Source organism: Diuraphis noxia, unplaced genomic scaffold (genome assembly GCF_037042655.1).
Source record: "Diuraphis noxia isolate RWA-SAM2 unplaced genomic scaffold, SU_Dnox_SAM2 contig0002, whole genome shotgun sequence".
NCBI classification, from domain to species: domain Eukaryota; kingdom Metazoa; phylum Arthropoda; class Insecta; order Hemiptera; family Aphididae; genus Diuraphis; species Diuraphis noxia.
Genome location: NW_028301712.1, coordinates 39481942 through 39502444, shown reverse-complemented (window position 1 = coordinate 39502444; position 20503 = coordinate 39481942). Strand labels below are relative to the sequence as shown.

At 30.9% G+C, this 20503-nt stretch overlaps 4 protein-coding genes across 7 annotated transcripts; 3 read left to right on the top strand and 1 right to left on the bottom strand.

Moving 5' to 3' along the window:
* Positions 1–2657: 2657 nt before the first annotated feature.
* Trp1 (translocation protein 1) lies at positions 2658–6775 on the top strand. 3 transcript variants are annotated; one of them, XM_089219893.1, is made up of 9 exons: positions 2658–3208; positions 3378–3510; positions 3590–3683; positions 3764–3980; positions 4801–4988; positions 5101–5287; positions 5362–5576; positions 6429–6540; positions 6632–6775. In XM_089219893.1, the coding sequence occupies exons 1-8, from the start codon at positions 3170–3172 to the stop codon at positions 6532–6534; spliced, it is 1179 nt and encodes a 392-aa protein (XP_089076019.1). In that variant the 5' UTR covers positions 2658–3169; the 3' UTR covers positions 6535–6540; positions 6632–6775. The 3 variants fall into 3 exon arrangements, with proteins under 3 accessions (XP_089076019.1, XP_015368220.1, XP_015368219.1); XM_015512734.2 differs by having other exon boundaries at positions 6429–6555; XM_015512733.2 differs by having other exon boundaries at positions 2659–3208; positions 6429–6775.
* A 2324-nt stretch (positions 6776–9099) lies between these two features.
* Positions 9100–10398, bottom strand: LOC107164791 (coiled-coil domain-containing protein 86). The gene is made up of 3 exons (XM_015512744.2): positions 10173–10398; positions 9864–10068; positions 9100–9241 (listed from the first exon to the last, which is right to left on the bottom strand). The coding sequence occupies exons 1-3, from the start codon at positions 10241–10243 to the stop codon at positions 9158–9160; spliced, it is 360 nt and encodes a 119-aa protein (XP_015368230.1). The 5' UTR covers positions 10244–10398; the 3' UTR covers positions 9100–9157.
* A 2602-nt stretch (positions 10399–13000) lies between these two features.
* Positions 13001–16315, top strand: LOC149058438 (uncharacterized). The gene is made up of 4 exons (XM_089218374.1): positions 13001–13157; positions 13228–13461; positions 13942–16189; positions 16243–16315. The coding sequence occupies exons 1-4, from the start codon at positions 13001–13003 to the stop codon at positions 16313–16315; spliced, it is 2712 nt and encodes a 903-aa protein (XP_089074500.1).
* LOC149058437 (uncharacterized) lies at positions 16273–18174 on the top strand. 2 transcript variants are annotated; one of them, XM_089221201.1, is made up of 7 exons: positions 16273–16353; positions 16423–16733; positions 16796–16928; positions 16982–17158; positions 17218–17322; positions 17383–17898; positions 17967–18174. In XM_089221201.1, exons 2-7 carry the CDS (start codon positions 16446–16448, stop codon positions 18032–18034), a joined length of 1287 nt encoding a protein of 428 aa, XP_089077327.1. In that variant the 5' UTR covers positions 16273–16353; positions 16423–16445; the 3' UTR covers positions 18035–18174. The 2 variants fall into 2 exon arrangements, with proteins under 2 accessions (XP_089077327.1, XP_089077326.1); XM_089221200.1 differs by having other exon boundaries at positions 17383–17905.
* Positions 18175–20503: the final 2329 nt, after the last annotated feature.

Here is a 20503-nt window from a genome sequence, read left to right as displayed (position 1 = left end):
ATACATTTTTAAATTTATTTATTTTCAGATTGAGTGTGTAATACATATCTAAGTATAGAAGTGGCTGTTTATTTTATATTTATAATATTTCTGGCAAATCTAAAATAAATCTTATTCCCTTTGTTTTGGATGTTGACAGCAGGCAAATTATTACGTTTGTTTGTCAATATTCCCTAGCATAACAAAATAACTAGGTAGACTGCTTTACTGAATTTAGGACAATTTATAGGTACAGTATGGCAACTATTAGCGATTTATTCTGTATATTATAGGTAAATAAATATATAATTTATACAATATTATAATTATTCATTTTTAATATTATATTATTCAGCATATTATAAAAAAATATGCTAAAAAAAATTACCTTAGCCAGGAGTAAACCTAAAACCGATTAGTAAGATTTCTTATATTGATTATTTACCAAAAAGTATTGAGGTTGGACATTTAAGTTAGTAGAATTCATCAGATAAATAGTAACATTCTTATAAATTTCAGTTTATCTCATTCCACTGTTGAAATATCAAAATGTAGATATATTTGTCAAACGATTACAATGTTCTTCTAATGAGAGTATCTATAAGCAATACAATTTACTTAATAGGTAGGTAAGTGAACCAAAATTGTTGAATGGGAAGGTGGTGGATTCAACGGTTTAACGCCCTAACAACTAAAGATAGCTGTCGACTGTTCAGCTGATAATTTAATTTTTAATGAACCAGCTCGATTAACTCGAAATCGAAAATCAAACTAATAATAAATAAAAATCATATCTAATACGCCATCTTGCGGGTTAAGTGGGCGACCGTTGTGATCAATTCCTCGAACGCACATTTATAAATTCAAAATTACTACGCTAGATACGTCAGGTCGCCAGCTTTAACTTTGAATAACACTAAATACAGCCTTTTTACTATAGAATGTAAAAATTTAAACTATGGATAGAAATTTTTTCATTAGGATGGCTAAAAACTTAGAAAGTTTTGGGTTAAGTATTATTATTAATAAAATTATCAGTGGAAATTCACATTCACAATCCGGCTAATTGTGATCACAGAAGACACTACGACAGCGTCACTAATCCGTGTTTTATATTTTTATACCTATAAAGAGTGTTTTTTTTCCATTATTTAAATATTTCTAAACACGAACAAGCGGACAACAGATGCAGATCTATGAATATATTGAACAAATTATATAAATACTACGAAATTGAAAATAAAATGAACTTACTATAGGTACCTAAGCTTTAATCAAATTATAATATCTGACAAACAAATTCAACATTCTTACTAAAGAAAATCACTGCAACTTAATTAAAATAATTTATCATAAAATATTACTTATAAAGTTATAAGTAAAATTAAAATTAAAATTAAAAAGACTTCACAAAAAAGTAAAAACTATTGTAAATTTACGCTTAAGAGGACGTTAAACCCGTATGCGTTGTCTCCGTTTTACAAATGTACAGTTTTTACTTATAATTAAAATATAGACAAAATCCTATGAGGTCGTCTAAATAATACTTTTACCGGTAAGAAGTAAATTTAATTTAAAGGCCTTTAAACTTTATAAGTCAATTCACTCTAATTTTTAAACTAACATAGCTAAATGTGAAATTCTAGGCATACAATTTGCTATATACGTACTTGTAAAATGAGACAAATACGCTATGTAGCCTATGTAGGTATAACGTCCTCTTAATTATTATTTTTAATTACACTAATAACAACTTATTATGAGAAACCATGGAAAATTTCTCATGCCTTTCAAAAGCTCAAAACAGTCTGAATATCTCGGAAATTGTATGGTAGGGACGTAGGGTGTCCTATAAATACAACACCAGAATAAATATTCGGTGAATAAATTATGTAAATACCTACAGTTATTTTTATGTATAAACACTGGGTTTGCGGTAAAATTTCTTGTTTTTCCTTCATTTATTTTTGTTCCTAACGTTTATATAAATTACAGGGAAGTGGGAATTATCAATTTGAACCTCTTAAACGCTTCAATAAGATTTACTTTCTTACCATAAATGATACCGAAGTTGCCATTTTTTTTTTTTTTTTATTATTATTACAAAGAACAAGGCCTCGACTGCATAGATCATTGGCCAAAGTTGAAAATTTGAAGCATTAGTTCTACTTAATATAGACACAAAAAAACACAACTGATCATTACATAATCAATACTTCCATCGCTATCCGACTTATCCGAGTGTCAAGAGTACTTATTCCTATATATTATTCACTCAATGATTTATTCTGATCATTTAATATGCGTAGGTATATTATTCAAATCTGAAATCTGATAACAGCGAGGATAATAAGTATATCAATTATTAAGTATTATTATTATTTATTAATATAGGTATAATTTCATATATTATTCTGTGGTTTAATAAATTATGTTCATGGCACGGCTATAAATTATAAAGTTATAGTATCTACTATAACTATTTAGTATTTAATATTAAATTATTAAATAACCGTGGTTCATGGTTATCACGGTTGCAGCGCTATCGCTAAGCCGACTTCCGAGTAAGTTCCACCCATAGACATAATATATGTCTATGGTTCCGCCAGTTCCGGATCATAATATACAATGGGTGGAGCCATGCCCATATCGGCCGTGTAAACAATTTGAAGCACATAAGATATAACCATAGGACAGTGATGGTATGCGATCTAAGTCAGGAGCCATCGGAATGTTTTGGATCGCTTTCGTGTCGGCACTGTATCGCGTGGCACATAGCAAAAAGCAAAACAAATAACTCGGACACTCGGTCAATCAACGGGATTTTTAGTTTCCACAATTTTACGCGTCGCAGTGCCCTAGTCATCAGTCGGTCCACGGTGTCGACGACGGGCGTTTGTTATCGGATCGACGAGACAATAAGATATTAACTCGTCAAATATTGACATTTGGACATCATAAGATCTCGTATCTGGTCAACGACGAACTTGTCTTCCGCTCTCAGTTTCGTTGTCTCACTTTTCTCCATTTTCAATTTTTACCGCACACTTCAGACAACAGTCGACGGCTCGGGATACGACGCGTCAGCACTCAGCAGCAGCTGTACTGTATAATTAATACTTAACAGTTGTAGTCTACTGCCTAGTCCTTCGTTTGGTGGATGTGCTGGTCTTAGAAATATAACTGCGTAATGGCCGAGAAGAGAAAAGGCAAACGTCGACGGGATGAGGTGAGTTGCTGTCACGACACGATTTACACCAACTTTGTTATTACGACGACACTAATATTATAATAACATCGTCGTTGTGGTTGTGTGTTATTGTAATCGCGTAACCAGGACGTACAGGATCGTAACGTTGCGTCCAGACTATTAATAATGTGTGTCGTTGGTTTTTCAGGAGTATAGCTTGGACCCGGAGGCTGCAGCTGATAAACCCAGCAAAACCGAGTACTCCGTAGCTGCCTGGTTGCGCAAGCATGTTCCACACAAAAAGACAAAGTTTGCTGGACACAATGTTGAGTACTTTACAGGTCTGTACTGATGGCATGATTTGTACTGCATTAGTATGTCATATAACAAGTTGGTTGATTTCAATATTTATGCTTATAGGGAGCAAAGCTGTTGACAGCCTGTTGGAATCAAAATGGGCAACCAGCGAGAAGTTGTTCACCACCAGACAGGAGATTGAAACGTTCTTGGACTTGTACGATATTTGTTTATTTGTTCACATTACATTATAAATGTTATTTTATATTATACTTGATTACTTTTTATCCTTCCCAGAATGTTGAAGCATCAGTTTTATCACCGTGCTAAAAAAGTGCCGATATCTGATCAGGAACTAAAAGCTATAAAAAATAAAAAGTCCAAAAAATCTAATGATACTGATAAAGATGAGAAGAAGAAATCAGATAAAAAGAAAAAAGATAAGAAAGATGACGAAAGCGAAGAAACTAGCAAAGATGACAAAATTGATGATGATAAAATCAAATCCACCGAAGTAAGATTATGTTTTATCTATAGGTAGGCATTTATAATATATATATTTTTACTAAGTATATTATATTATATTTACCTTATTGTATTATATAGATGGTATCTTGTACATATTATTAAATGAGATTTGAAAGTGTTATATTTTACCTGGTTGTATAAACAATTAACTAGCAAATATTTGTAAACTAACTGGTTCCTTAATTATGATTTAGTGGTCCATGATTACCTAATTAAATAAGACACATTTTCATTTCAGTAGAATTAATGGTATAAGTGTCTGATATCTGAATTGATTTCATTCGTGATAATCAAATGTTCTTCAAACTACTCAACCTCTAATATATTAGTGGAATACAGTAATAAAAATTATTATTCAAACCAACTGTGCATATTATTTTTCAAAGGTAGTTTTGAATTGAAAGTAGTAGTTATCATGATGATTTTAGTATGGTAAATTTGCCCAGTACAGAAAATGGTATAGGTAGTTCTATAAATCTGTATCTATAAATATGATGAAATATATTTTATCACTGAATAGCTTAATAGTTTTATTTATGATTTTTTATAAAATAAAACTTAATTTAAATTTAATATTTTGCTTGTTTTGAGTTTACTTAGATAATTATTAAGATTTGTTAAATAATGCCATATATATATAATGCTTATTTGTTTAATATTTGGAGGCTGATTTAGAATAATAAATATTCAAAAATACATGTAATACAATTTAAACCTATAAATCTATTTTATAATAAGCAAATTGTAATGTCAAGCTTCATACCCTATTTACATCCTGAAATTTTAATATTTGTCTTTATTAACAGATTGAACGGAAAAAAAAAAGTCGTAAAATACGTTTGGAAATGCATATGGAACAATCATTTGTTGACAATTTAGATGCATATGTTTGGATTTATGATCCTATTCCATTTTATTATTGGGTTATAGGAACATTCATTGTATTTGGAGGAATTGGAATTTGCTTATTCCCATTATGGCCACCACAAGTGAGGTAAATTAATTGTTTGTATATATATCGTTTTTTTATGATGCAATAACCATTCATTATTTGTTATAATCTTTCTTGTTAAACTCATGTTTTTATTTTTATTAATTTTTTTCAGAATGGGTGTGCAGTACTTAAGTATAGCAGCTGCAGGATTTCTAATATTCATTATTGTTTTGGCCATTCTTAGATTAGTCTTATTTAGTTTGCTTTGGATATTGACAACTGGGAAATTACATTTTTGGCTATTTCCAAATTTGACAGAAGATGTTGGTTTCTTTGCTTCATTTTGGCCCATTTATACAGTATGTACTAACAACTAATTCTATGCTTTTGATACATGAAATTGTTTATGCAATATGTATTGTTTGTATTTTAGTATAGTGTATTCTATAAAAAAAGTGCTAAAAAGGGAAAGAAAAAAAAGGAAAAATTATCAGATGATGAGGATGAAGATGATAAAAAACTGGATGATTGTGATGAAGAAAAAAAATCTTCAGAATCTGAAATCGACGAAAAGGTTCCTGAAACTGAAACATTTGAACATGACAACACTTTATTAGATACAGAATCTGGGCAATTTGAAAATCCAAAGTAGAACATTTTATACATTAGTTTTACAACATGATAAATTATGATAGTTCATTGACAGAAAGTTAAATAATATTTAGGATTGCCCATAATATATTAAAAAAAGTTAATTTTAATGATCAACATTTTAATATTTTCGATGTGTATTCAAGTTTTACAATACTTCCTTACTTAGGCTAAATTGCTAAAGCAGTTACAATAAAATGAGGAAGCTAATGATTTTTCTAAAAACTGTTGTTTATGGGTTATTTAAATTTGTATTATTTTCTTTTGAAAATATCTGCTTGACAGTTCAATGTTTTTGTTAATTTTAATTAATAATAATTAGAGATCACACATTGTGTACATATATTTCCTATTCTATAAATACTAAATTATTTCAAATTGCAAATATATGTGAGATTATGGGTGATTGACATCGGCATAAAAAAAAAACAATATTGTTGAAGCATTAAAATAAATTTATATTTATACTAAATACATTTTAATTATGACATATTAAAGCATAGTTAAAAATTCAATACAATAACACCAATGACCGATGTTGCAAAACATTTTTTTTTTTCTTTTTTTGATATATTCTCTAGCTCACTCATATTAGTGACATATAGCACAGCATATATATATATATATATATATATATATATATATATATAATATATATATTTTTTTAATCAAAAAATTTGTCATACAATTTTATATTAGACCTTAGTGCAAATTTATTTGTTTTTTAATTGGTATTTTAGTTAACTAATTTTGAAGTTTTTAATTAATATTTCATACTATAAGAATGTTACTATTAATTTAATAAAGAATTTTATTACAAAATAATAATTTTCTGATTTTTGTTAATAGATGTTCTGAGGATTCTTCCTCAACTGATACAGAATCGAGTAGCCAGCAGTCTCACAGTGGTAATGATTTTGTCATGGTGGAAAAACATGATGCCCAAGATACATAATAATAAGTAATTAACTATAATGTATGTACTTCATGTTAACATTTTAAATTAATTATTTGTTGTTACGTTTTTTTTTTTTTTGTTTTTTTTTTTCCAGATAAAATTAACAAATCCCTTTATTTATGTTTTCCAATAGCTTTTGCTGTGGTTTGATTTAAAATTAATATAATAATTTATTATTGTTTTTACTGTTATCCTATTATAACTTATATTCAATAAATTGCATTATTATTATTTTTTATTTTGTGATTTTATGTTAAATATTAATAATTACTACAAACTTAAAAATGATTATTTTTATTTCCAAATGCAGTATTTTTACCCTATTAATTTTATCACATACAAACCGATTACGGTTTTATAAAATGTTTAGATGTGAATGTAACACATAAAATAAAATTTTACACATTCAAACGTAACTTTTAATAAAACTCTTGCTGTGTAGTTTTTATGTTGATTTATTTAGAATATATCATAAATATCACTAATTCTTACACACAACTTGCAATACATTTTGATTATATTTTAAATCAATTTTAGAAATATGAAATAAGTAGTAACTGGCCATCATAAGTTAATAGATATAAATATAAATGTCACTAAATATTTAAATATATCACTGGTAGCAAACTGGCATGCTTACACAGCCATACAGAGTAGGCCTTTGAGTAAGCAGTAAACTACTCTGTGTGTATAGTTAATATGTATAGGATTAATATTAGCTGTAAATATGTGATATAAAATGTATTTTGATATATATATACATATATACCAAATTGAAATAATTTTGTTTTTCATGTTAGAACCGACAACATCACAGTAATTGCTTTCGCATTCTTCGTGACAATGCCATAATTTGAAATAATGTACATGTATATCATGTGTGTCATACATCTACATAAATGTATATCTCCATTGAGCTAAGAAATTTCAGAAAAATTAAGATTTTATATTTGTTTTATTATAAATCCTTATTAAAATAAATTTGTAGAAAACTTACCATTTTATCAGGTTATGCATGATTGAATGAATAATATCACTAATAAAAATAATAAAAGATTTCTTACAAGTTCAGCCATTTCACAAGCAACAAACCAAACCTCATCAAAAACCTTTAAGGTGTTAACATCATAGGCGCCAAGTACATGGGTGCTCGAGCACCTATTGAAAATATTCATTGGGTGCGGAGCACCCAATATAATTAAAATAGGTAAACCGTTATCACCACGTTCATTGTATGATATCAGTGGCTACAAAGAAAAACCACAGGATATAAAAATCTATTTCATCTATAATTCTGTGGCAAAACCTCGGAAGTCAAAATTAGAAAAAAAAAATATAAAAAATACAACCCATTACTCCCTCCCGGCCAATGCTTGCGCCACTGTTGTTTTACATTGGTAAGAGCACCCAATAGCTTTTTGAAAACCTGGCGCCTATGGTTAACATATTTGGAATTATCATATTTAACATAAAATTAATTATACTTTGCTACATTTTTATTAAAATATCATCAAATTCAACACATGCAACAGTGTGGAATAATATTAAAAACATACAAGGTGTGTTCAGAAAATAATGGGAATTTTTAAAATTCACTGGTTTAGAATGATTGTCAAAATCTTGTGTTGGTTTATATGTTCCTGAAGTAAGATATATGCAGCTGTTTTCATTGCTTACTTTGTCTGTGGCATCGACATGTTAGACTTGTTTTTTTGATCTTGGCAGTATTGTTTGAAAATGTATCAATGAATTTGTAACAGATTTTGAATGAAAATGAAATCAAGTGTAGCAAGATGTGTGAAATGTTAACAAAAGCCTATGGTGAGTCTGATATGAGTAAAATAAGAGTATTAGAGTTAAAGAGTGTTTCCAAGATGGCCATGAAGATGTTGAAGATGATAAACGGCAAACGCTTCAGATACCCCAGTACACCAACAAGCGATGAAAACGTGAAAAAACTGAAGCAAATGTTAATGAACAGTTGACATACACAATCAGAGCAATTGATAATGATGTTGGCATAGCATTTGGCTCATTCATACAATGACATTTTTTGGATTTTAGGTATGACTTTTGCACCATAATAATGCACTTATTCACAATTTATTGATGGTGGGTGAATTGTTAGTAAAAACCAATACTGTAACGATGTCCCAGCCTCAATATTAGCTAGACATGGTCCCGTATGACTTTTTCTTATTTCTAAAAATTAAAAGAACCTTGAAGAGCCATCGTTTTAAAATCATGGATGACATTAAAAACACATAACTGAAAGAGTTAAGGCTATTCCAAAGATTGAGTTTAATAAGTGTTTCTATGATTGGAAGAAGCTATGACACAAGTGCATCATATCAAATGAAGACTATTTTGAAGGCAACAATATTAATGTAGATGAATAAATAAATTTAAACTAGGTAACGAATAACAATATCAGACTTACATAATGTGATTACTATAACTCAAACATATTGTGCTAACTTAATTGTATGATTATCACCATTTACCTCGAAGCTGGTAACATTGGTATATTGAATAAGTTTTTAATAAAATAGAAAAATGATATTTAAAGCACATTTTATATTTAAAATAATAAATTAGTTATGTTTCAAAAATAAGAATATTATTTTATATTTAACGTATCTCTTTTCTCAATTTGTCTCATTGCTTTTTTCCTCATCCTCTTGATTTTGGCAGGGTTCTTAATCTGAAAAAATTAAAAGATCTCGTATAATTTATGATTTAATGAAACAGAACTCATTCAGCTATTGTAATTAAATTATACATAAATAATTAACAGTAATTGTTGTTGATGCAAAAAAAAAAGTTTATTAAAGTTTATCATTTAATAAGGGATAATAAAGGAAGGAGTCGGCCAACTGAGTGTTAGGATTTCTAACTGATAATAGCTACAATTACTGTACTGTTTAATAATTCAATTTAACTTTTTATTCTACTTAATGTTTGCACTAATTTATCATCATCATAAAATATAAAATAAAGGCCAAACATTAATAACAGTTCCATATTTTAAGCAGACCTATTTAGAGCCTGATTCTATAAAGAAAATTTCAAAATGATTACAACTAACAGTTAATGATACAATTTGAAATAACCTAAAATGATGATTAATAACTCAAAACATTTTAATAATTATTGTTGAAATCAGCTAGATATTTATTCTATAGATTTATATTTGCTAGTAATAAAAAAATTTAGCTTACAGTAAAAGTAAAATGAATACTTAACATTACTTTACATATGAACATAGGTATCATAAAAAAAAACTAAATATTTTTAAATTAACCATTAAAAAATATATATATTACCACTTGAACAACTTCAGATTTTCTTTGATTTTCTGCCCGTCGTTTGATATTTTCGCGTCGTCGTTCTTTCCTAGCCTCGTTTTCTGCATTTCTTTCATTAATCAAGGCTCTAGACAGCTCTCTAGTTTTTTTGATGTCTTCCCTCAGTTTTTGTTTACGTTCAAAAGACAATTTTAAACCCTTCGTTTTATTGATTGACGAAAATCTTAAGCAATAAAAATATTTATGTATAGTGTGTACTAACCCAAATCATATTAGAATATTACTTGATTTATTCATGACTAAGAATAGTTATAGTTAGCAACCTACTTGGTTTTAGGTGTTTTCCAAAATCTTCCACACTTTGGCATACCACGTACTGATACTTCTTTTTCTGACATTATTAAAAGATTATAATATTACAGTATTGCGTTATAGATAAACTTATATGCAGAGGAAATAAATAATAATAATTAATAACAGTAAAACATGGTATACACTATACAGTAAATATTATTACATAGTAAGATATGCACTATAATTTATAAATATTAGTGTCTAGGTGATATTACTGATTATAGTGATTATACACCGAAAAGTCAAAAGACGATCAAACCATGTGCTATTTGTTATCACGGTGAGGTTTTCCAAAGACAATAAAGAAATGGAAGACGTCCACTGCTTATTGTCCAGTGTTACCAGGTTAAATTGTCATAAATTTCGATTTTATTTTTCTTAGAATTTTAAAATTATATTCAACTTACAACACTTCAACACTACCACAGTATAAAAAAATAATATATTTATACTGTGACACTACTATGAATGTATAGTGTATAATATTATGTATTATAATTTCAAAAAAAATACTCAAAAATTATTTTATTTTGATAAATATTTTTATTCGTATACCTTAGGGGTATGCCTACATAATCAAATTATTATTATTATTATTTTAACTTAATATCCATTAAATGAAGAACTAAAGAAGAAAGTAAGAACATTATACATGTACAATTATTTATGCATTCTTAATATTATTTGAATTAATTAAAAAAATATATTTGAATATCATAAATTTATGTATTTTATTTCAAATAATAGTTAGGTGTAGGTACCTAAGTTTATTAGTTAACTGTATCTAATGACTTATACCTAATCTAATCTATGAAAATAATTTAGTTTTGGAACCTATAAAATAAAAATTCAAAATATCAGAATCATATTCACCTATTTCTTTTTCATGCAATATTTACGAAATTACGAAAAATATTAGACTTGTAATACTTAACACGTTATTGTTGCGAATTCCTGCAGTCATTACTCATTTCTAAACATATTTTGTATTAGATTAGTTTTATTTCGGCCATTGTTGTTTACCCTATATATTACGGTATATAGTTAATAGGTATTATATGTGTCATGTGTGTGAAATTCGTAACTCAAATTCTCTATTTTTAGGACAACGATAACAAGTAAAATATTTCATTTTGGCCACATATACATAGGTTATAGGTACCTACATGAAGTGTTTAACTGTGTCTGCTTATGCACTATCATCGTATACCGAAATCGTTGACACATTTTGATGAAGAGAACATAACATAATAGCATGAAGGTTCGTCATAATTATTGGTGTATTATTAAATAAAGTTCTAGGGAAAAATATAATTTTAAAAGTAGATTATCATCACTCTGCTCTGTAGTTCTCATAGACCTTTAAGTTTAGCTTAAGTCAGGTAGTATGGTTTAAGAAATGTTATATTAAATTTATATTATCACTATAACATAGTAATTTTTTTTTAACTTTTGATTTTATTTTTGTAAAAAAAATTGGGATCAGGCACTTACAAAGGGGGGTATTTTGAGTATTCAAACACCCCCCCCCCCCACGGAAGTAGTATGATTTGGTATGTTCAGAAGGCTGATCCTTGCTGATCCTTGCTGCCCCGCTGATCCTTGCTGATCCTTGCTGCCCCGCTGATCCTTGCTGATCCTTGCTGATCCTTGCTGCCCCGCTGATCCTTGCTGATCCTTGCTGATCCTTGCTGATCCTTGCTGCCCCGCTGATCCTTGCTGATCCTTGCTGCCCCGCTGATCCCCGCATCCGCATCTCTGCATCCCCGCATCCGCTCATCCTAGTCTTTACTCATCCTCGCCCTCGCCGCCGCCCGATCACGCACGTACGCGACGTATATTTACCCCACCCCACCTCATACACCACCTGAACCCGTCTACTCATCACGTGACCGATACATATTTTGTATATTTACCCCTCCACCTGAACCCGTCTACTCATCACGCGACTGATATATATTTTGTGTATTAACCCCCACCTCCCCACCACCATCCGATCCGTTATGTGAGCAACATATATTATTTAATATTATTATCAATATTATCAGTTATCAATTACACATTTTTCCTGTAGATTCTTAGATATTATATTTAACAACAACAAATTAAAATACCTATTAGTGAAAATGTATAAGTCGCGAGTGAACTCTTGTCCCTTAGATACTAAACGCGACAACAACAATTTTTAAAAACATATATTTGGGAATAACATATTAATAAATGATATACATAACAAAATCTGTACCTTCCCACAAAATTTTATCATACTTAAAAAAACAACCGTCTAATAAACAATCTAAAAAATACATATTAGTGAAAATGTATAAGTCGCGAGTAAACTCTCGTCCTTTAGATACTATACTTAACAACAACAACAAATTAATATATATTAGTGAATAACACAATAATAACTGATATACATAATGATATTTGTACCTTCCCACGAAATTGTATCATACCTCTTATTGAATAACACATTAATAACCAATAATTTAATTTGCTTATTAGTGAATAACAGATATTCATAATGATATCAGAATCCATTAAGAAATGGTATCAGACCTTAAAAAAATCTCAAGATACTGTATCGGGCAATGATTTAGAATCAGTGTGTTCTAGACATCACCTGTACCTACAACGTTTTATAATATTCGCTCTATGTTTTTAAAGTCTCCAAACAATTATTTTACCGTTTACATTTGTCTGCTATTATTTTACATTTACCGCTAAGTGTTTTTTTTCACAGTGTTTAATTTTAAACATTATATTATATTTTTCGTTTATTCCTTTACTAACTTAATATGTTTAACTGCGATCAGTGTCCGTCGGTGTTCGTGCGTAAATCCAGTTTAATCGCGCATCAAAAAAAACATGTGGGTCTACGGTTCTCGTGTACTTTTTGCCCATCGTCATTCTCTTATAAAACCGGTCTCAACAAACATATAAAGAAGTTTCATCGTATGTATTAATAAAATATTATTTTTCTATTCAATATTTATTTATATCTAATATATTTATTTTTCATAAGGTATCGTCAACGTATCCGCTCGTCAATCCGCTCAACCGATTGATACACCGATTGTTAGACCGAGCGTTATACAGTACGCGCCACCAGCTATTGCACCTCAGGGTAGTATCCAGATTGCACCTCGAATTTTCGTTCCCGATACACCAGCTAGTGGTTCGAATACATCGACTGACATTTTTCTATCTGACGATGATATTTGTGAGGCAGCTATGAACGAATATGAAAATGAAGAAGGTTAGTTTTATTTTATAGATGAAATATAATTTTTAAAGATTCGTATAAATCATAAATTTCATTTTATTTATTTTACAATATAAAGTTTCATTTTAAACTTATCAAGTGGTTTGTGAAGTGATCAATGGTATAATAGTTGGAGTATTCCGGCATTGTATCGATCAATTCACTCGTCGCATCCTATGGTATAATAGTTGGAATACTCCAACTATTATACCAGTTGTCAGATCGTTTGATAGATTTAATTTTTTCAACGCGTGATTTTATTCTATGATATTTATTTTATCAGCTTAATTAATTTCTAAGTTAAATTAATTTTAAAAATTATAAGTCAATACATTTTATTTTTCAGTCGTGATTTTAAAAAGATATATATTATTTTATAAGCTGTATAGATTTTATTTCTCAGTCGCAGGTTCATTAGATTTTTATTAGATTTATTTATTAGATATTGATATTAGGTATTTTTTATTTTTAAAGATTCTTACACCGTTGCCGTTAACGGGAAACGTGTTTCGACTGCTAACACCACCTCAGCTGCTAGAGCAAAAAAGACGCGTATGGAAATGGTGAAGGCCCCCGGATTCGTGGAAATTTCGTCGTCTGCGAGCCGTAAAATCGTGTGGTACTATGCTAAAAATATGGATAATACAATGATTTACTCAGACTTTCTTCGACCCCTCATGCCTGAACTAATAAATTTATTAAAAACCTCCGTACAAAAACATTCTATTAAATTCAACCTTAAACTCGAGGCGACATACAACCGGCCCAACGTCCCCAATTCGTCGGAGAACCGGGCGTTCAAGACAGTGGCAGTAGAAATTTACCCTGACAGCGATTTTAGAACGATTGTAGAGAGAGCGTACATGAAGTTGGTTCAGGAGAAAGACGATTACATCGGGAGAGGAAGCGGTTTCGTCCTAGAGTCGATAGACGGACTATTAGTAGGGGTGTATAAATATATGCCAATGGTTGGATCATCGTACATACAATTACCGGAATATATCGATAGGAAACGGGGGACAATAAATCCGCAAAATGTAGATCAGGAGTGTTTCAAGTGGGCAATTTTAGCGAGACATGTTACGGGGCCGTCGGCATTTCGTGTGGAGGGGGATAAATATAGTCAGCATGAGGGCAAGTACAATTTTAACGGTATTTCGTTCCCTACACCTATGTCTGATATAAATAAATTCGAAAAAAATAATATCAACGTGTCCGTAAATGTTTACGGGCTAGAGAAAAAGTTTCAACCACCTATGAAATTCCCTACATACAATGTGTACCCGCTGCGTGTAAAAGATGAGGAGAAACCAGACCATTTTGACTTGTTGTTGGTGACGGACGGCGACAACTCTCACTACGTGTATATATCGAATTTTTCCAGGCTGGTCCGCGCTCAGAAAACCAGACACACTAGGAGTGTCATTTTTTGTAAAAGGTGTTTTACGAGTTTTGACAACCGAAATTTAAAATACAAATTGAGTGGGCAGGCCGCGTTGAATCAGCATAAACTAATTTGCGGAGAGCATAAACCTATTTTACCGGAAATGCCGAAGGAGGGTGAATGTGTAGAGTTTAAGGCGTGGAAGAAGACACAGCGACACCCGATTGTTATTTACGCTGATTTTGAATCATTGCTGGTGAAGACGGAGGAAAAGAGGGGCGATAGAACCACAGTTATACAGAAACATGAAGCTATGAGCTACGGGTTTTTGGTGAAGGCAAGCGACGACGTGCCGGCGGAATTATTGGCGGAGTACGAGATACCGGCGGGGCCGGTAATCTATAGAGGTAGCGAAGACAGGACGGACGTGGCGAAACATTTTATGGAGTCGATTGTTGATGTGGCCCTGAAAATCGAAAATCTGATGAAGACGAATATTCCGATAAAAATGACTGAGGGTGAAGAAAAAACACACCAAGAGTGTATAGAGTGTAACTTATGCAAATGTAGTTTAACCGGGGGCGATAAGGTTAGAGATCACGATCATCTGACGGGCAAATTTAGGCAGACCTTGTGCTCTAGGTGTAACTTAGAGTTACAACAGCCTAAATTTGTCCCCGTTTTTTTCCATAACCTTTCCAACTATGACGCCCATTTAATAGTAACGGAACTTGGGTATGATACACAGACTATCAACGTTATACCGAACAGTGAGGAGAAATATATATCTTTCTCGAAATATATAAGTAGTACCTTCACTGTTCGGTTTATCGACACGTTCCGATTTATGGCGTCGAGTTTATCGTCCCTGGCTGAAAATTTAGTTACACCCGAACATGAGAACTTCCGTGAGACAGCCAAACATTTTGTCGCCGGAGATATGCCGCTCGTGACTCGTAAGGGGGTGTACCCGTACGAGTACACGGATAGTTGGGAGCGGCTGGAGGAGACAAGACTACCGAGTAAGAGGGATTTTTACAGTACATTGACGGAGACTGGGATTAAGGAGAAGGAGTTTGACCACGTGAAGGAGGTCTGGGACCACTTCGGCTGTACGACGTTGGGGAAGTACAGCGATCTATATCTTAAAATCGACGTGTTGTTGTTGGCAGACGTTTTCGAGAACTTCCGCGACGTGTGCATGAGGGCGTATAACCTGGACGCCGCCCATTATTTCACCGCCCCAGGCTTAAGTTTCGATGCGATGCTTAAGTTTACAAAGAAAAAGTTGGAGTTGTTGTCAGAGTACGACATGTTATTAATGTTTGAGAATGGTCAGTATATTATTTTTTTAAAAATTAATATATAATAATCTTATATATTTGTTATAGGTATACGTGGAGGATTGGTGCAGGCGAGCAAGCGATATGCGACGGCGAACAATGTAAAGACCCCGGGGTATGACGAAACGAAGGAGAAATCGTGGATAATATATCAGGACTGTGAGTATATTTTTTTTCAAAACTTGTTAATTTTTTTTCTTACTTAATAATATTTTTTAAATTTTATAGGTAACAACTTGTACGGATGGGCTATGTCGCAGTACATGCCGTACGGTGGGTTCAACTGGGTTGAACCTACATTGAATGGATTGAACGATTTGGATGACACCTCCCCCATAGGACGAGTGTATGAGGTGGACGTGTCGTACCCAAGACACTTGCATAACGGACATAACGACCTGCCTTTCCTCCCGCAAAACAGCGTGCCTCGAGGCTCGAAGGTTAGGAAGTTGATGGCGACATTTGAGAAAAAGGAGAATTACATCATACATTATAGGAACTTACAGCAGGCCATTAAGAATGGTTTGATAGTTGAAAAAGTAAATATTTGTATTTTATATGGTTTTAAACAGATTTTTAACATTTCTCTTATTTTTTATAGGTGCACAGAGTTATTCAGTTTAACCAGTCAGATTGGCTGGCTAAATATATAGAGTTGAACACCGAGATGAGGAAGAAGGCTAAGAACGATTTTGAGAAAGACTTTTTTAAGCTGATGAACAATGCTGTATTTGGTATGTTACTTTATACTATTTATTATATTTTTATTAATATTTTATTTTTACAGGTAAAACAATGCAGTCTAAAAGGAAAGAGATGAAGATGGAGTTGGTGTCGTGTGAGAGGAGATTACAGAAACTCATTAATAAGAGTACGTTTAAACACTGTATTACTTATAATGAGAATCTTAACGCCGTAGCGCTTGAAAATAAAATTATTAAATTTGACAAGCCTATATATATTGGTAAATATATTTTATATAATATACAATAATACATTTATTAACACATTTATTTTTTACAGGATTCGCTGTACTAGATATTTCAAAAACAATGATGTATGAGTACCATTATGATGTTATACAGAGGCATTATGGAGACAGGATTAAACTAATGTATACTGATACAGGTAAATATTATATTAAAACTATACTCATGTATATAATATATTAATATCATTCTTTTTCAGATTCACTGATTTACCATGTCTATACTGATGACTTTTATGCAGACTTGGCGGCCAACCATAACTTGTTGGACCGGATGGACACCGCTAACCTGCCCAGTGACCATCCGTGTTATGTGGCGGAAAGAAAGAAGATCCCGGGGTTCTTTTCCGATGAGGTGGATGCTAATGCTATTACAGAGTTTTGTGCGTTGAGGGCAAAGTCCTACGCTTTTAATGTATATGCAGGAGAAGAGGATGCGGTGAGAGATAAGAACGATAAGGATAAAGTTGGTGGTGAAAAGATCAAAGCGAAGGGGATAAGAGGTCATGTGGTTAAAAACCACATGACTCTTGAGGATCATAGAAAGTGTCTGTTTGATGAAGAAGGAGTGGAATTATATACAGAGAATGTTTCAATACGGTCATTCAATCATCAGCTCATGACGATAAAGACTAAAAAATTAACATATAACAGCTACGATGACAAGAGGGTGGTGTTAGAAGATAAAATAAATACACTAGCACATGGACACTATAGTATAGAGCAAGTTATTATAAAATATATATTTAAATTATTTTTCTAACATTTTCTCTTAATTTTACAGAGAAGATGACATATGGTCAGAACTTGAGGAAGATGGAGGGGGCTGGAACGAGGAAGAGAAAGGATTAATGAGAGGCCTTCTACATTACATAACCTGATTTTATATATTGTATATTTTTTTTCTGTTAATTAGTTTTATTGTAAATATTAATATATAGTTTGTTATATATATTGTAAATATTATCATGTTATATAATTATACTTGAGATAGATTAATGTATATATTTTTGTAAACGCATCACATAAAATTGAAATTATTGCAAATAATATATATATGTTTTATTAGTTTTAAGTTAGAATAGTATATTTCATGTATTTATTTTTGTAAACGCAACACATAAAATTGAAATTATTGTAAATACTGTGTAACAGTATGTTTTTAAGTTAGATTAGGGTATAAACTTTTAGTTTTTCATGTTTATAATGTATAATTGACAGATATTTAAGTTTTTTCATGTTTATAATGTATAATTGATAGATATTTAAGTTTTTTCATGTTTATAATGTATAATTGTTAGATATTTAAGTTTTTTCATGTTTATAATGTATAATTGTTAGATATTTAAGTTTTTTCATGTTTATAATCATGTTTTTCTGTTTCAGGTATAGATGGAAGCCAATATTAGTATAATTAAAAAATCTTGTAAATGCTAACATATGTTAACATATAAATTAAAAAAACAATGTTAAAATATAATTATGTTTATTAAATAAAATGTATACAACATAATTTTTAAGAATTATTTATAAACCATTTCCTTATAGCAAATACTTTATAGAATGTACATTGTTTAGGATTAAATTCCATATGAAAAATACAACAAGGTAGAGTTTCATCGTCACATATTTGGTCCAAACGTGGGCATCCAAGGTCTTCGATGTTGATGAGTGCGACTTGAGGTATAAATTCCATAAGAAGTTGTTTTTTCTGTTCACCTTTGACATAAATGCATGTGAACTTTAATGAATTCAATATTCTACTTAGTTCTTCATACTCAACATCACCATATTCTATAGATAGTTTGTGATAGTTACGTTCCAACCACTTGTTAGTTTTTCGACTCTTATTGTCCTGCATAGTTTTTGAATTTTTAAAAATCCAGTGTTGAGTTGCCCATGTTTCCGTGTCGATTATAGATAATTCTTTAATAAAATATTTATTGCCTGCTCCAAGAACGCATTGCATGTCTGCGATAGCCGACGACATAATTATAGATATATATAAAAATGACTTGTAGTATTTATAACAAGGTCTGTGGACTACCAAACACGTTGATGTATACAGCACGACTGACATTATATTCCAATATCTCATATATTTAAAACCAACTAATTGTTTATTATAATTGTTTATTATAATTGTATTATATATTGTATATTATTAAGTTTTATTAATATTTTTTCTTTCGATGATCTCCAAACGTGAATTTAAATCTGTAATATATGCCCCATGATTCGGTAGTGAATTTTCATCAAATATCCCAGTTATTCGATTTATTTCAGATTTTAATTGACTCAAGTCTCCTCCGAAGATACCTATCGCTGTGCTGGTGGCAGCATAGTTATTAAATAGCTCTGACATACGATTTTCGCAATTTAATAAAGACTTATTACTTGTTTGTATATTATTTTCCATCGAATGTATTTTTAAATTTAGATCAACAATATTACTTTTCAAAGTATCAATTTCTTTCTGATGAAGTTTCACATCATTTAGGATTGTTTTGTTACTTGATTGAATATCGGAAATAGTTTTCTTAGTATCGCTAGCCTGAGAACTACCAAACACGTTCATAGTTATAAAACTACTGGCACTATTTTTTGACATCACGTGTATTTATCCAGCTATTATGTGTATTATCGAATCCTAACCATTTTACAAACATTTTATCGCCCTTCTTACGAATCATTTTTTCGATTAAATATTCGTTTGGAAAATTGGTCTTGCATATTTCATCAGAGTAAAAACAACCTGATATAGGTTTACCTATATAATCTTGCAATTGATAAGTAACGGGTAATGTTTTATTTATTTTTATAATCTCGAATATTTCCGTAGACCAGTTTGGCAGATAACCTTTTGTAAACACGCCTTTTTGTGTACTGATACGAACGTTATCACCGACTTTGAATTTAATTTTTTCATTATTAATTTTACATTGTTTTATTACCACTGAGCCGGGGTCGAAATCTGCTTGTATTGGCGTCATTCCTATAGTTCTATGTCGTGAATTATTGTATTCGTTAAGCAGCAACGGTAAAATTGAAATCCATTCGTGTGAGCCACGCGCCGTAAACTCTCTAAACATTTTTTCTTTTAATGTACGATTAAATCGTTCTACAATACATGCTTTCATAACGCTGAATGTAGAATATTTGTGTATGTTATACTTAGTCATCAATGCGTTGAAAGTGGTGTTATAAAATTCTTTTCCATTATCGAGTTGTAAAAGTTTTGGTGAACGATCAAGTAATATTTTTGACATCGCACTAGTGACTTCTCTACCAGTTTTTGATTTCAGAGGTAGAGCCCACGCA

What these genes read in the sequence shown, in the direction of transcription:
- Trp1 (XM_089219893.1), top strand. Translation starts at nt 3,170, where the DNA reads ATGGCCGAGAAGAGAAAAGGCAAACGTCGACGGGATGAG. An exon ending in TTATGGCCACCACAAGTGAG is followed by an intron (nt 4,989 to 5,100) that starts GTAAATTAATTG and finishes AATTTTTTTCAG; the next exon opens with AATGGGTGTGCAGTACTTAA. An exon ending in GGGCAATTTGAAAATCCAAA is followed by an intron (nt 5,577 to 6,428) that starts GTAGAACATTTT and finishes TTTTGTTAATAG; the next exon opens with ATGTTCTGAGGATTCTTCCT.
- LOC107164791 (XM_015512744.2), bottom strand. Translation starts at nt 10,243, where the DNA reads ATGTCAGAAAAAGAAGTATCAGTACGTGGTATGCCAAAGTGTGGAAGA. An exon ending in TGGAAAACACCTAAAACCAA is followed by an intron (nt 10,069 to 10,172) that starts GTAGGTTGCTAA and finishes TTATTGCTTAAG; the next exon opens with ATTTTCGTCAATCAATAAAA. An exon ending in AATCTGAAGTTGTTCAAGTG is followed by an intron (nt 9,242 to 9,863) that starts GTAATATATATA and finishes TAATTTTTTCAG; the next exon opens with ATTAAGAACCCTGCCAAAAT.
- LOC149058438 (XM_089218374.1), top strand. Translation starts at nt 13,001, where the DNA reads ATGTTTAACTGCGATCAGTGTCCGTCGGTGTTCGTGCGTAAATCCAGT. An exon ending in ACATATAAAGAAGTTTCATC is followed by an intron (nt 13,158 to 13,227) that starts GTATGTATTAAT and finishes ATTTTTCATAAG; the next exon opens with GTATCGTCAACGTATCCGCT. An exon ending in TTAATGTTTGAGAATGGTCA is followed by an intron (nt 16,190 to 16,242) that starts GTATATTATTTT and finishes TATTTGTTATAG; the next exon opens with GTATACGTGGAGGATTGGTG.
- LOC149058437 (XM_089221200.1), top strand. Translation starts at nt 16,446, where the DNA reads ATGTCGCAGTACATGCCGTACGGTGGGTTCAACTGGGTTGAACCTACA. An exon ending in GATGAACAATGCTGTATTTG is followed by an intron (nt 16,929 to 16,981) that starts GTATGTTACTTT and finishes TTATTTTTACAG; the next exon opens with GTAAAACAATGCAGTCTAAA. An exon ending in TGACAAGCCTATATATATTG is followed by an intron (nt 17,159 to 17,217) that starts GTAAATATATTT and finishes TATTTTTTACAG; the next exon opens with GATTCGCTGTACTAGATATT.